Raw genomic sequence first — 14,422 nt, forward strand, 5'->3', positions numbered from 1 at the left:
ACGTTCTTTTTAATTAGTAGAGATAGTAGAGATTAAAGAAATGGTAGGCTATAAGATAGTAGTATACTAGAACTAAATATTTTTGGTAGAGGAGTCCAATTTAATGATTATTCCTAATTTTTTCCATTGACATTCATATAAAAACGTAAGACTTTCTGGTTCTCATCGATGCCGATTAAGATCGACAATACTAAGTTTGTGAGCACCTTCAAGATTACGCTTGAAAACTGTACCCACATCCCTTTAATGTGTACAATAATTATGAGGATCGTAGCCATAATCACAGAATTGAGCTGAAACTGAAATTTTGAGTATAAATACCAAAAAGAAGTAGCCATCCATTATAGAGAAGTTTCACAGGGGAAAAGAGAGTAAAGGTAACTACTATGTATTTGTCAAAAGTAGGTGGTGCATATTTCGTGATCCATGATAGAGCCATGCATATACTAAGTCAAGTAAAGAAAAAGGCAGTAACATTAAAAAAATGACCCTGATAAGTGTCACACGTGTGGCACGAACACATGGCAACTCCCAACATTTTTTATGGCAAGTTTAGTGACGAAATGATGGCAACTTTTTTTTTGAATGGCAGTTTCAATTCTTTTGTAGGTTTGTTTTTTCTTTTTCGAATGGCAAGTTTAGTTGTAAAAAAGCCAAAGCCAGAGTGCTTCATACCACACGTGTGGCACTATCATTTAGGTTAAAAAAAGGCAGTCAGTTTACAAATTCCATAATGCAACTTCGTATTTGAAAGTTCAACATATTATTCCAGCTTTTTCTAAATTGCACTGTGTTGCATGGCAATACATCATCCTGCAAAAAACAGTTTGCCAATATATATCAGCAATGCATATTGCACAATTAGTGCAAGTAAAAGACCCAAACCTTTGATATCACTTGCTAATAAATTCCAAATTAGAAGACATTCTACCTTTTTTTTCTAAATGTATATGTATATTGACACGTTTGTGCGTTCGTTCATTCATTTCAGTATATATATAGTCTATATTAAAATATCTGAAACATCTCATAATTCGGAGAGGAGGGAATAATAAGGCCACGCTTGGAATGGTTGTAATTTAATACGGGTGTATTTTATTTACGGGCAAATTTCGAGTAAAAACTAAAACGACGGGCGGAGGCCTGCATTTTTTACAAGTGTATTTAGAAGGGAAACGATATCCAAACAGGCCCCAGGTATGAAATCATAGAAATACATTCTCACCATGCACAGAGTTTTCAAACCAATTAGCCAAACATAGAACTCCACGGAAATTTGCATCCAAACCCAAAGAGGCAAAGAAGTAATGGCCCCAGCGGTCCAGCACCCTGTGCTCCCTTTTCCCACCACCACTTCCCCTTCCTCCGCGGGCACAGCAGCCATGGCCGCCTCCAGCGACCTCCTCGACGTCGACCCGCCCGAGCTCCAGTTCCCCTGTAAGCTCCCCGCTCCTCTCGCCCCCAAGCTCCCCTTGCTACCTTCCTCTCGCTTCGGATTGCTTTTCTCCTGAATTTTCCCGCTGACCCCTCTGCAATTTCTCGGCATGCCCAGTCGAGCTCGACAAGCAGATCTCCTGCCCCCTCAAGATGATCAACAAGACCGACAGAACCGTCGCCTTTAAGGTGGTTCTCCTGTTAACCGCCGTGTTTAAACCCTAGAAAATCCTGTCGCTTTAGCTTCTTGAGGGATCCTCTTATGAGTTATGCTTTTCTTGGTGCCTCTGTGATGCGTCCGGGTAGTAGGTTAAGACGACGAGCCCCAAGAAGTACTGCGTGCGCCCCAACAATGGCGTCGTGCGGCCACGGTCCACCTGCGAAGTTGTAGGTACTGTGTTGTTGTTATGTTCACTGGACCACCTACAGCTCAAGAAACTGCTCAAGTTCAGGCTTTACAGTACTCCTTTTATTTCATTTCATTCATTGGAGGTGTTTCAACGCGTTTTGTGTGGACCAGTGACGATGCAAGCCCAGACTGTTGCACCGCCGGACTTGCAGTGCAAGGACAAATTCTTGGTGCAAAGCGTGGTCGTCGCCGATGGCTTATCGGCCAAGGACATCACCCCTCAAATGGTAATGCTAGTACTAGACTAGAGTGTAGTTTTGATGTGGTTCATGGCTTTAGTTTGACAATGAACTTGTGGGTGTTTCCTAGTTCATGAAACAAGAGGGTAACGTTGTCGAGGAGGTGAGGATGAGGGTCACTTATGTGATGCCACCCGAATCGCCGTCGGAGATTGCGGAGGAAAGCGATGGGCCACAGCGTATCTTGGCGCCTATGCAGCGAATTGTGAATAATGGGAGGAGCGCTTCGGAGCTGTCGAGTGGCTCGGTGTCCTTGAGATCAGCTGAGCTGGGGACAGTAAGTCTACTGAATGTTTCATACGTGGTATTTCTTCTATTAGTGTGAGTCCCTAAGGACATAAATGATGTGTTTTCAGGAGGTCGGATCACCTACTGGACCCGTTGTAAGGACTGAAGAATTACTGAAGGCTGCAGGACATGCTGCTGTATGTGCTATATGAGTTCTATGCTCTATAGTTATTTTTTTAATATAATTTTAACATGTTGGTTGTTTGCCTTCTGATATGAAACCGCAGGAAACAAGAACATATACAGGGCCTGATGCACAGTCCCTTGAGGTGTGTTCTTTTGCCTTCCAAAGCAGTTTGGCAGTTCTTGTCTTCCTTAGTTGTTGTTCTGTGTTCAATACTAACAGCCAGGTCACACGGCAAGTGAAATACTGGAGATACTTATTTGACACATTTTGATCCTTGCCGATTCAATACTGCAATAATATGTTTCCTCTGCTAAGAATAAGGCATATGATCGATTTTTAGTTGCTTCATATTGGAATTATATGATCAAGTGTAGTTATGATTTTTTTTTAACTGTGCACACATGGGTATTGTTGTCCATCCATTTAATTTGCTTTAGATCTTATTGTCTTGGCCATCCTTCTAGTTCACCATAGACATCATACAACTGGCATTGGTTACATGGACATCTTATAATTTAGCTTGTTTTTAGTGTTTAACTAGTGATTGTCTCGGCCTTCCTGGTATCATCTTACTTGTTCAATGAGAATGTAATCTATCTTTGGATTTCACTTGAAATTGTTGTTTCTGGCTGAATAACCACACCCCTTTCTCCAATCCAGCTGTTGGCTTTAATTACAAAATTGACAAAGGAAAAGGATTCTGCCCTTGAGCAAAATAAGAAGCTTCACAATGAGTTGGTGAGTATTACTGTTTTAAGTTCGAAAGTTTGAATCATGTGCTCTTTCCATGAGCTATCATTGGCACCCTAAAAGCAGATGTACTTAATAATGGAAGAGGTCTGTCTTCATGATTAATATATATGAAAAGGTCCGTTTTACTCCCAACTATAATGTCAGTACATAAGCTAAGTAAATGCTCCTGTAAAACATACACACAAAAACCACTGTTGAAGGGTCCAAATTGCATATGTGTGGCAGTATACACCATTAATTAATGCAGTTTGTTCAACATTGCGTGTAATTTTGTGTTCTTATAGGGATACCCATATTGTATCAACAGAGTTTTGTTGCCTGAAGTATCACGCACCTACTCTAGATATGGATGGGAAACAATAGTAGATGCTCACTTATACACTCAATAATGTGAAGTAGGCACTTGTAAGAACTGGAGTAGCTCTGCCCAGAAAATTCATTTGCTTGTTTGAAGGGAATACGGCAGGGACTCGAAGAAGAGATGGAACCTATCCTCTTGATGCTCCAAGATAGAGGGAGCAGATGATTCTGGGTCAATGAAGTCCTACTTCTTCCTTTCCAATGGAGAAATTCCCTCAAGTGAACTCCATGAATATGATCAAACTGGTGAATTAAGAATTATCACCTAGGACGATCAGACTGCTGCGTCGGGAGGATGTATTTTAGTTGATTTCTGCTAGCCTAAACTAAATACTGTGCTAATTGAGGAACCAAAAAAATTCAAGTTTTCGACCAGAATGATTTTATTTGAACATCAAGATGCAAAATCTAGATTGTAAAATGAAGTCAAAGTCCTTGCTGGAAGAATTGACCTGCCAAATTCTGATATCCGCAACCACCTTGATCCTTTTACAAACTGAATGTTAAACATTTGCCTCTTCAACATGCAGGAGCTAGTAAGGCGTGATGCCAGTAAACAAGGAGGATTCTCGCTGATATTTGTACTGGTGTGTGGGCTGCTTAGCATCATTCTGGGCTATCTTGTAAAGAAATGAGGGTTTCAGTTTCAAGTCCAGTCTATTGATTTAATTCCTACAGTAAATAAAAGGTAACATCTCGTGGTGTTCGTCGCCGGCCAGCTACCAAGGTTACAGGGAACAATATTTTTATTTCCCCTTTTTGAAACTTCAGATCAAACCAAGCTTGATGAAGTTTGTAAATGTCCAATTGATGGGGCATGTCCTGTGGAGTGGCATCTAATTTGATCCATAATGTATTTTAATTAGTGATATGAAACTAACGGCCCTTGATTGTGGTTTGTGATTGTATGACTTGTTTATTGTCAGCTTCAGTGTGGATGTACCAAACAGTACCTGTCCAAATCTAAATATACGATTGCTTGAATCGGTTGGTAGCAGACTTGGAACGTCAAAAGCAACAACTCTAGCAGTGTAGTGCAACACATTGGAGTGTTTTCTTTACAAAGTGCAGACCGTAACCCAAGCAATTGTATACACCAGGTAAGAGTTGATAAAATTTACAAGAACAGAGGGCGTGATTGCTGGATCGGCACGCTACACTAACACACTTGTTCGTCTTACAGTAGGAAAAAAATACACAAGCTAATCGCTAATGAATCTTTATATTGAGATATTCTTGAACTGCTTGAAAGTTCATCCAATGGCACTTGAGCTACATGTCTTTTTGTCTCCGCATTGATCTTTCAAAACATTTGCATGCAAGTTAGAGACGTCCATCTTCGGTTTTCTGAGGAAGAGACAAGATCAGCAAACAGAAAAGTTGATTGTCTTCAAAAGAACTAAACTAAACTAGATCTGCAAATGTGTTAAATGGTCCGATTGTCCCTCCTCTAGTGGAGTTCAGGATCATAAAACAAACTACCATCAGAAAATTTTAACAAATTTCTATTTTCAAGCATCAGCAAAGGGGCAGCATTACCAGCAAATCGCCATAACCATACAATGCTTACCATTGCAAAACTATCTTACTAAGTTACAACATCTAATTTGCAGGAGGATAGTTAGGCTAGACGTGAAACCCAACAGAAACATATGAAAAAAAAAACGAAAGAGAGAAGAAAAAAGAGAGTAAACGAAGTATAATAGACTAGGTTAAGGTTTTGGCACATGGATTGCAAATCTCCATGTAGTCCTACGAACAGCCAACTCTCTACTTCTCTGTGTACTATCCACTATCCAATCCTTCAGCTCCCTTTTTACCGCATCCACCCATGTCAACTTTGGTCACCCCTGACACTCAGGCTCCTTTGATTCAAAGGAAATTTGTAGGATTTGATTCCTCAAGAAATTTTCCTACATAGCTTGTTTGATTTGTAAGATTGGAGTCCTTAGGAAACTTTCTAAGTATTGGTTTGCACTTTATTTTGGAGGGAAATTTACATCCACTTATTAATGTAAAATTCTTTTATTTTTCCCATGTCATCAAATACCTTTTTATCCAAATTCTATAATTTCCGAATCCTATAGGATTCTAGGATTCCAGAGGACATACTATTCCAATCATGTATTTTTCCTATCCATGTGTTTTAAAAATCATGCGAATCAAAGAGGCTCTTGGTATTTTCACTACCCCTTAGAATCCCACTATTTAACAGGTGCTTCTGGAGGCCTCCGTTGGATATGGCCAAACCACCTTAGGCGGTGTTGGACGAGCTAAATGTTATGTATGGAACATATTCATCACCAATTTGCAACAAAGGATTCTTTCTTTTTTGGTGTGAGCATATTTACACCCTCAAACAAACATTCAGGAAAGCGAATCTTCTCTCCGCTGAAATATATATTAATATGAAAAGTAAAAAAGTGAAGACTCGATAAAACAAGAGGAGATAGACCACAATGGCAGATAAGATAACTTGGGAAGGGGTGGATTGAATATGAAGCTCTGGAAAACATCTTGACAACATCTCCGACAAGATATCATCTCATGTCATAGTAGCAACAAAACATAAAATCATTACGATTGCGTTTCTACTCCCGTCGCCTCCAGGGGGCGGCTCGGGCGAACCCTAGCCGCCGCCGCACTGGCCCTCCCTCCCCCCAGCTCCCCCGCCGCCGCCCGGCAGACGGCGGGCTCTCCTCCCCTCCCTGCGAGGGGTCTCTGGCTAAGGCATGACGGCGCCCCTGGGTGCCCGGCGTGGCGGCAGAGTTGGCACGCCTGGGGCGGCGGCTGGGTCACCACGGCTGCGGGGGCAGCATGGGGGTCGGCCATGGCGGCTGATCTGGGGTTCCCAGCCCAGATCGGTTCTCCTCCAGGGTGTTGCGGGCTCGGCGCCGGCCGGCGGCACGAAGCTGCGGTGGGCGCGCGCCTAGGTGTTCCTCCTTCACCGGCGTGGTTGGGGGCAGCCGGAGGTGTTGGCGTGGTGCCGGCAGCATCCAGAGTCGGCTCTGCCCGACGGTCAGTGTGCGCGGTGGTGGGAATCTGGCAGGCTGCGGCGTGTTGTGGATCCCGGATGCCAGAGAGGCGGCTCTGGGTGGTGGCCCGACGGGTGTTCGCTTTGTGCAGCGAGGACGGCTGGTCGTGGTCATCGTTTGTGGTGGGGAGGCCGGCGGCATCCGGTGTCACCTATCTCCACCGTTGATGAGCGTATCTCTCCTTCCTATGGCGGTGGACTCCACACGGTCATCGGCCGGGGCCAAATCTCTGCATGGTTTGCCATTGTTGGCAGCGATGACGCCTGCGGGTGTCGTGTCCTTCTTGGGGGCGCTGCCGTGGCCCTGACCATGTCCCTCCTCAAACGCTGGGGGAAACCCTTGTTCCGGCTCCCCAAAACAGGCGGTGGCGGCGTCACGGCGTCGTTACCTTCATGAAGGCGTTGCCTTGGCTGTTCGTGGAGTCCTCGGAGCCAGAGTTTGGGGCATTTCGTTTTGGTGTGGGTTGCCTCTTAGGACATGGACCTCCAGGGCGCTATGTATGCCATCGCCGGCGCATCCTGCAAATCTTCTTCTTCAGGTCCGGCGATCCTACCACCCACTTGCCGACTCTTCTAGGCGCTATGTGGGGGGGGGGGGGTGTACGTTGATCCAGTCAGCTCTGTAGTCCTCATTGCGATTTAGTTGTGGCTTGCAACGGTAGTGACGTGGCCTGTTTGCTCTGTCCCCATCTTCTTCGCCTTTGTGGCTGGAGTTTGGGCAAGGCAAGTTCTCTCTTTCTCATGTGTAGTAGGTGTGGTTCTAATCCCAGGGATTAGCGTGGTGTGTTGCCTTTTGGCATTGTATTCGAACCGTGGATGGGTCTCTTCACCCTTTCTTCTATCAATATATGATATGCATGCTTGTGCGTATTCGAGAAAAAAAACGATTGCGTTTCTGTTTGCAAGTCCACAGGATCAGAACGTAATTGCATGATGTGACATGAATTAATCCAACTTGTTGCCCAGTACAATACATATAACAGTTTTGCTAAAGCACGTCAGAGTAAAACATGAACAACTAATGATTCTCTTTGCTTGGACTGCATCCTTATAATCTATATTTTGTGTCAATCCAAAATTTAAAATCAAACAGGGATTACTATGACTATCATACCTCAAATAATCATCCATTGCAGATCCTGCAGATAAAATCACACAAACCCTTGCATCATCGACGCACATACCTGCATCCAAGGAATACACAGACAACAATCACGATGGAATCACAATGAAAATTAATGAAATCACAACAACTGCCTTCTTCTACAATGACACTACCTCGACGAGTAGCCCCGGTCTGGCTGCCTCTCCTTCCTTGCTGTAGTGGCAAGCAAAGCTCGCTCACGCTCCTTCTCCTTGGCCTCCCTCTTCCTCCTCTCCTCCCTAAGCTCCTCGATACTCTTCTTCCCTCCACTCCTCTTCTCCCCGTTGCCTTCGGGGTAATCTCTCCTCTCCTTAGAGGAGGAAGCAAAAGGCTTCGACATGTACCAGGGCGCAGCCACGCCCTTGCCGGCAAGGCCATAACCCAGCTTGTACTTCTCGTCGTCAGGCCCCGCCGTCCTAACCTCCTCCTCCTTCTTACGCTTCTTAGGGTTTGGCTTAGTGTCTGCCGCAGGCTCCCTCTCCCGAGCTGCGCCTCTCCCGCCGCTAGCGGAGGCAAGCGCGGCGAAGTCAGCGGCCCCACCGCCGCCGGAGAAGAGGTTGATGTGGTCTCCGTCGGAGGCGACGGGGGGTGGAATCGCGGGCCGGGCGGCAGGGGGTGGAGGCCGCGGCGGGGCGACCTGATCCGCGGACCGGGCGGCAGGGGGTGGAGGCCGCGGCGGGGCGACCTGATCCGCGGACCGGGCGGAGGAGGGGGGTGGAGATGGGGCACGGGGAGGGGAGGGCGAGTCGGACTGGAGGCCCCGGTTGCGGCGGAGCGCGACGAGGCGGGCGTGCGACTCGCGGCGGCGGGTGGCCTCGCGCTGGAGCTGGTCCTGGCGGGCGGCCTCGGCCTCGTCGACGCGGACCTTCTCCTGGTTGTCGAACCTGTAGACGTTCCACCGCTTCTGCGGCAGGATGTTCAGCCCGCCGTGCCCGCCCATCTCCGCCTACCGGAGCAGGTTCCTCGCCGACGACCGAGGCGGTTGGGTGGGGTGCTCCGGCGAGTGGGAGATTGGGGATTGCAGCCTCGTTCCCCACGGGTTGCGGTTTTGCTTTGCGCCCGTGCGGGAAGCAAGGCTGGGCCACGGGCCTACGGCTTTTCCTCACTATATTGGGCCGCATTTTCTGCCAGATTCGAAATTCTAGGCCCAACTGCCGTCCTGGGGTTCAAGGCAGTGACGTCACCCTCTCACTTCCGGCCCCCGCTTTTGTTTCCATGGAGCGACTGAAATCGGCGGTGCCGGCCGATATCCGGCGAGCCGTCGGCGAGGGCACGACCCGCGACCTCCCTTCCACCACCTCTCTCCTTCTCGCCTTCCTCGACGACCTCCCTCTATTCCACCAGGTAACCACCCAGCCCGCCGCTTCACTCTTATTCTGTGCTCCTGGCCGGGGCACTAGTCACCATCGTAGCTCGGTCGCTGGTCTCAGTGGCTATTTCGCGCCGTCTCTCAGGTCATCGGCGAGCTGGCCGACCCGGAGCTCGCGCTGTGCCGCAAGGACAAGGGGAGGGCAGCGGAGCTGAAGGGCCGGGGCAATGCCTGCTTCTCCAGGAGGGAGTTCGAGCAAGCCCTTGGGTTCTATTCACAGGTAATTTGTAACCACAAACTTGTCAATACGGCTCATTGCACCTGTGCTGTGAAAAAAGAGAGAGAGAGAGTTTTGTTCCAAACCATATGCAGAGGTAAGCAGTGAAGTCTGTGGGGTTGTTCACTTGTTTGGTTGTTAAAATAGTGTCAACTTGATTTATTAGAATTGACCCCAGTTCCTCTTAGTCACATTTTTTGAATTGGTGATAATAGGCTTTTCTTTCGTTTGTATTTCTGCAGGCGCTGCGTTACGCACCGATTAGTTCTGATGGCACTGGTGATATCTTGGTACCTGCATTATATGTCAACCGTGCCTCCACTATGCATGTGAGTTTTTGATATATCTGTTTGCAGAATCTGGACATGTTTGGTGCAGTTTTCTTATTATAGGACTTTTTTTCCCATCAAAAATAGTGAGCATCTTGGGAGGCAGGTACTAAACTTTGTCATGTTTAATTGCATTGTGAAAAAATAAACGTCAGATTTTTAACCATGGCAAATCGAATGTTTTTTACGGTCGCGAGGATGGCAATTTGCTTTAGCAAGCATGGAAAATCCGGGCAAAAACTGAACAACTACTAAATTTGCCATAAAAAACGTTCGATTTTCCATGCTAAAAAATCTGACGTTCGATTGTAGCGAAATCCAAAATGATTTGTTTTGTCCTGTTTCCTGAGGTGTCCTTGCATATATTCTAATGGATTTTCTGAATTTTGCAGAAATTGGGCCTCCTGGAAGAGTGTCTGCGGGATTGCGACAGGGCCATCTCTGTTTCACCTAATTATGCGAAGGTAGTAGGAGTGTGATAGTTGTAACAATGCATCTTACGCGTAATGTTTGTTTCTCTGTTTTTGAGAATTCAAGCTCCAGCATGGAAGCCAAATCAATGTTTTAGTTTGACCTGTTTCTGTGTTTCAGGCATGGTACAGGAGGGGAATGGTAAATGCATCGTTGAAGAATTATTCATCTGCCATGCATGATCTAGAGGTTGCATTGAGCATGGAAGTAACTTCTTCTGGGAAGAGCAACATAGAACAAGAGTTGAAGTTGATATTGTTAAAGCCTCAATGTGTGAACAAAGTTGGAAGATCAAGCAGTGATTGCAAGGATGCAGGATTGGCACATACAGGTTGGACTTTGGGCACACATACAACTTTTTTGGATCTGTACCTAATACTAAGTGACAGATAATATTTGGCTAACTGGCAGCAGATGCACATAAGGTTGTCCTTGAGTGTATTGCAACGCCGAACAAAGGTAGAGGAATGACATCTCCAGATGATATTCCTCCGACCTCCTTGATTCATGTTGAGGATCCTCTTGCTGCGGTATGATTTTGATTTATCTCTTCAATTGTATACACCAAATGCTGTGTCCCAACCTTCCTGTTGTCCTATTTATTTTCGGAGGCCATATCAAGTTGCCAAAATCTTTTGTGTAGTTCACATATGAATTGATTAAGTTATGTGTTTATTTGAGGTGTATACAATACAAGATTGTTTTATGAAGCCAGGCATTTAACTAAACTCTATGTGCTTTATGTGCAATTATTTGTTGTGTTTATTTTTTGCAAAATTGTCAATTGTTTTAAACTGAAGTTTTGTATGTCTCTTACTTGCAACAGTTGTATGCAGATTATCCTGAAATCTTGCCGGGAGACTCACTGCCATTATTGCTTTAGTGAAGCACCTGCAGATGTTGTGTTCTGTCCCTTGTGTACAATACCAGTTTATTGTTCAAGAAAGTGCCAAGAGCAAGCTGTAGGCGGAATCTCTTGGAATCAAGACACTTATCTTGAATCTAACAGTAATGCAGTTGATCTTGGAATACTGAGCCTAACTTCTACAAGGTGCAAGGCTACAGACTCTAAACAAATTGCTGAACATAGGCACGAATGTGGAGGTGCCCATTGGGCAGCTGTTTTGCCAGCTGATATAGTTTTAGCTGGGCGACTAATGGCACAATACATAGACAGCAGAATGCTGACTGGAAAGAGCTCTGCCATCTCTGGTCCAAAAATGGTAAAAAAAAAAAACTTATATTTTCATACGAGCTTACCATTTTGTGGTGCTGTTAGCATTAGATATTATAACATAAGTATCTCTCTAAAACAAGATATATAGCACAAGTATTCTAAGTACTGTTAGGCCAGGAACTAATGGGCTAAAATGGCTATTGCAGGATCTCATTCAGCACTATGATGTAGATTCTCCTACTAGCAAGTTGGAATCACATATATATGCGATTGTCTTGTTATCATGCCTCCAAAAGCATTATAAATCAGATCTTTCGTGGAAAGAGGAAACTTTAGCTCAGGTATATGTGACTTATTTTTTGAGTTTCCCCTTACGTACATGGGTATTGCTTTGATATCTCAGCAGGGGTTAATAAGCATTCTTTGATCTTGTACAGATGGTTCTTTTGATATGTCAAGTTAAAGTCAATTCAATTGCTATTGTTTGTATGAAATCCATGGATGGAAGCCAGGGACTGACAGAGAATAAAGGGTATTCTGCAGCTGATGATGGAGTTATGTGTAGTGTGGAGCAGGTTTGTCTTCTACACCCTTTTCTTTTCTGGGATCAATACACCATCCTATAAAAATTGAGGAATATATATTGCCTACTATTCAGTATGATGCGTCTTATTATTGATTTATCCTCCGACCTTTAGATATTAGTACACTACTTAAGCACACGGTGTTGTCCTGAAAGTAAAAAACTTGATAAGATCCAGGAAAAAGATGATAAGATGTTTAAATTCATAAACTTGAGAAAATGTGTGGAATGTTTTAGACCTTGTTATGTCAAGTAGGTACCTGTAAATCACACTACATTACACTGTAGGGTTAGTATAGAATGCATGGCATTGTTTACTTTGCTTTATGTGGCTTCTGCGTCTGATGCTCATTTAGTCTCTTTACCATCTGTAACCTGTGTTTGTTTTTGCTTACTGCTAGGTCAAGGTTGCTCAAGCTATCTACATGTCTGGTAGCCTCTTTAATCACTCGTGCCGGCCAAATGTACATTCATATTTTCATTCGCGCACTCTCTTTCTAAGATCTACCACATATATAAAATCAGGGAGCCCAGTCGAGCTATCATATGGTCCACAGGTCTCTCCCATCCTTCCTCTCTTGTATGTGTATCAGTGTATGTGTGACATAATTAAAAGTAACCATGAATTTATGCTTTGCACTGTTTGTGCTTCTCATTTCTAGGCTGGTGAGATGAATCTTGTGAAAAGACAAAAGTCACTTCAGGAGAATTACAAATTTAGTTGCCAGTGTTCAAGTTGTTCAGAGCTACATCTATCGGACCTTGTCATTGATTCATTTTGTTGTCCACGAAGTAGCTGTCTTGGTGCCGTGTCAGAATCAACTTGCTACAAATCCGAAGAGAATTGTGTGCACGTTTCCGTAGATGAATCTGATATCTGCAAACTATCATTGCCTGTAAGATGATTTTTCCCTCCCGAAATTTTCTAATAGCTAGTTTGGTGGCATCAGTCTGAAATTCTTTTTGTTCAGCATGTTTCCAAGGTTGATGAAGATATAGAGAAGGTTGGGAAATTGTTTTTCAGAAATAATGCTGATTTGAAGATTGATCCTGGATATTGCATGAGCTGTAGATCACAAATTAACCTGTCTTCTGCTGTTGCTACATCAGAGAAGGCAGCGTCAAAGATCAATAGGTATGTTATGCATTATTGAATGTGGCTATCTGAATTTGGTTGCATCTTCCATCAGTGAATTTTTAATCTTAGCAAAGTCGGATAACAATTCAATTCACAGGTTTAAGGAACTTGCAGTTATAGACGGAATCTCCGAAATTCCCATCACAGATGCATTACAATCCCTACAACAGATAAAGAAGTTGAGGCACCCATATAGCAAGGCTCTTGCCCAGGTTAGGGCGCTCATGTTACTCACCTTGATAGAAATTTGGCTCCAAATTCTCCTGGCACTCACTGTTGAAAAATATGTCTCAAAATTTACATGCAGGCAGAAGATGCGATTGCAGAAGCCTTTGCAAAGATAGGAGATCAAGAACAAGCAAGAAAGCACTGCGAAGCATCAATTATGGTAGTCACCTCAATTATCGCTCAAATCTCTAACTCGTTTACTGAGAAATACAATGGGAGAAATGTACTTTGATCTCGGGATGCATAGTGCTCCCTTCTCCGACAAGCAGTAGTCAAATTATCAGCTAGGCTTTACAAAGATAGGAGATGATGATGTTATCACAATTTTGGACTTCATCACTTAACTTGTCATGAGAGGAAGCCTCTGGAAACTTGTTTGCTCCCTAGATAAACGGCTAAATTCATGCTAAGAAGTGTGTTTGTCGATTACAGCTTCACAAAATCCACTTTTGAAATTTTCACTTTTTCTGAAGTGCATCTTTTAATAATGCAGATCCTCAAGAAGCTGTACCACCCCAAACACATAGCCATTGCACATGAGCTGATCAAGCTTGTTTCCATCGAGCTGTCTCTGGGGGACAGGGCAAGTGCAGCAGCTACATTCGCCCAGGCAAAGGCGATATTCTCGCTTTATTATGGACCTGATGTTGAGAGGATTTTACCCTATGTTGATGCCCTGAAAAGAACTGTTAGTGGAGGGTTCATCGGAGCACCTTGACAATCACAGGAGCAGACGATCCTCACAGATATGTGCACCTCTTCGCTGAGAATGGATGAACTGACGTGTATCAATCAGTGTACAATATTACTTATTTGGCTGAAGATACAAAGCTAGGACAGGCAGCTGACTTGACCCATTGTGTTACAATCTTGTCCCTGCAATGTACGATTCTGAGCTTTCTGGAACTTAGGAATTCATGATATTTCCTAATGATTCCGCGTAATTTAGAGTTTATGAATTTTACTGTCATGTATTAGCCTGCAAAGCACTTAACAGATACATATTTTATGTGTCCGTTGCGTGAAGAGAAAACAGTTTTATTTTGCAAAGCACAAATTCTCTCACCTCACCAATCAAAGAGTCCACCACACTCCACAGCAATCGGAAAAATGCCAACAATG

General features: G+C 44.3%; 3 protein-coding genes across 7 annotated transcripts; 2 read left to right on the plus strand and 1 right to left on the minus strand.

Moving 5' to 3' along the window:
• Positions 1-1,252: 1,252 nt before the first annotated feature.
• On the plus strand, positions 1,253-4,594 carry LOC109747691 (vesicle-associated protein 1-2). Its single transcript, XM_020306714.4, has 9 exons — positions 1,253-1,437; positions 1,553-1,623; positions 1,744-1,825; positions 1,955-2,070; positions 2,153-2,359; positions 2,439-2,507; positions 2,598-2,639; positions 3,158-3,235; positions 4,141-4,594. Exons 1-9 carry the CDS (start codon positions 1,308-1,310, stop codon positions 4,243-4,245), a joined length of 900 nt encoding a protein of 299 aa, XP_020162303.1. The 5' UTR covers positions 1,253-1,307; the 3' UTR covers positions 4,246-4,594.
• Positions 4,595-4,618: 24 nt separating this feature from the next.
• LOC109747692 (uncharacterized) lies at positions 4,619-8,857 on the minus strand. 2 transcript variants are annotated; one of them, XM_020306716.4, is made up of 4 exons: positions 8,474-8,855; positions 7,923-8,425; positions 7,759-7,828; positions 4,619-4,957 (listed from the first exon to the last, which is right to left on the minus strand). In XM_020306716.4, exons 1-3 carry the CDS (start codon positions 8,726-8,728, stop codon positions 7,813-7,815), a joined length of 774 nt encoding a protein of 257 aa, XP_020162305.1. In that variant the 5' UTR covers positions 8,729-8,855; the 3' UTR covers positions 4,619-4,957; positions 7,759-7,812. The 2 variants fall into 2 exon arrangements, with proteins under 2 accessions (XP_020162305.1, XP_020162304.1); XM_020306715.4 differs by having other exon boundaries at positions 7,923-8,857.
• A 49-nt stretch (positions 8,858-8,906) lies between these two features.
• Positions 8,907-14,333, plus strand: LOC109747690 (uncharacterized). 4 transcript variants are annotated; one of them, XM_020306712.4, is made up of 15 exons: positions 8,907-9,132; positions 9,243-9,377; positions 9,617-9,703; positions 10,096-10,167; positions 10,295-10,505; positions 10,586-10,704; positions 11,011-11,397; positions 11,558-11,692; positions 11,789-11,926; positions 12,336-12,491; positions 12,597-12,830; positions 12,906-13,069; positions 13,170-13,284; positions 13,380-13,460; positions 13,794-14,270. In XM_020306712.4, the coding sequence occupies exons 1-15, from the start codon at positions 9,004-9,006 to the stop codon at positions 14,016-14,018; spliced, it is 2,388 nt and encodes a 795-aa protein (XP_020162301.1). In that variant the 5' UTR covers positions 8,907-9,003; the 3' UTR covers positions 14,019-14,270. The 4 variants fall into 4 exon arrangements, with proteins under 4 accessions (XP_020162301.1, XP_020162302.1, XP_040258602.1 ...); XM_020306713.4 differs by having other exon boundaries at positions 8,908-9,132; positions 10,589-10,704; XM_040402668.3 differs by having other exon boundaries at positions 8,978-9,132; positions 10,589-10,704; positions 11,001-11,397; positions 13,794-14,333.
• Positions 14,334-14,422: the final 89 nt, after the last annotated feature.

The sequence above is a fragment of the Aegilops tauschii genome, chromosome 1 (genome assembly GCF_002575655.3).
Source record: "Aegilops tauschii subsp. strangulata cultivar AL8/78 chromosome 1, Aet v6.0, whole genome shotgun sequence".
NCBI classification, from domain to species: domain Eukaryota; kingdom Viridiplantae; phylum Streptophyta; class Magnoliopsida; order Poales; family Poaceae; genus Aegilops; species Aegilops tauschii.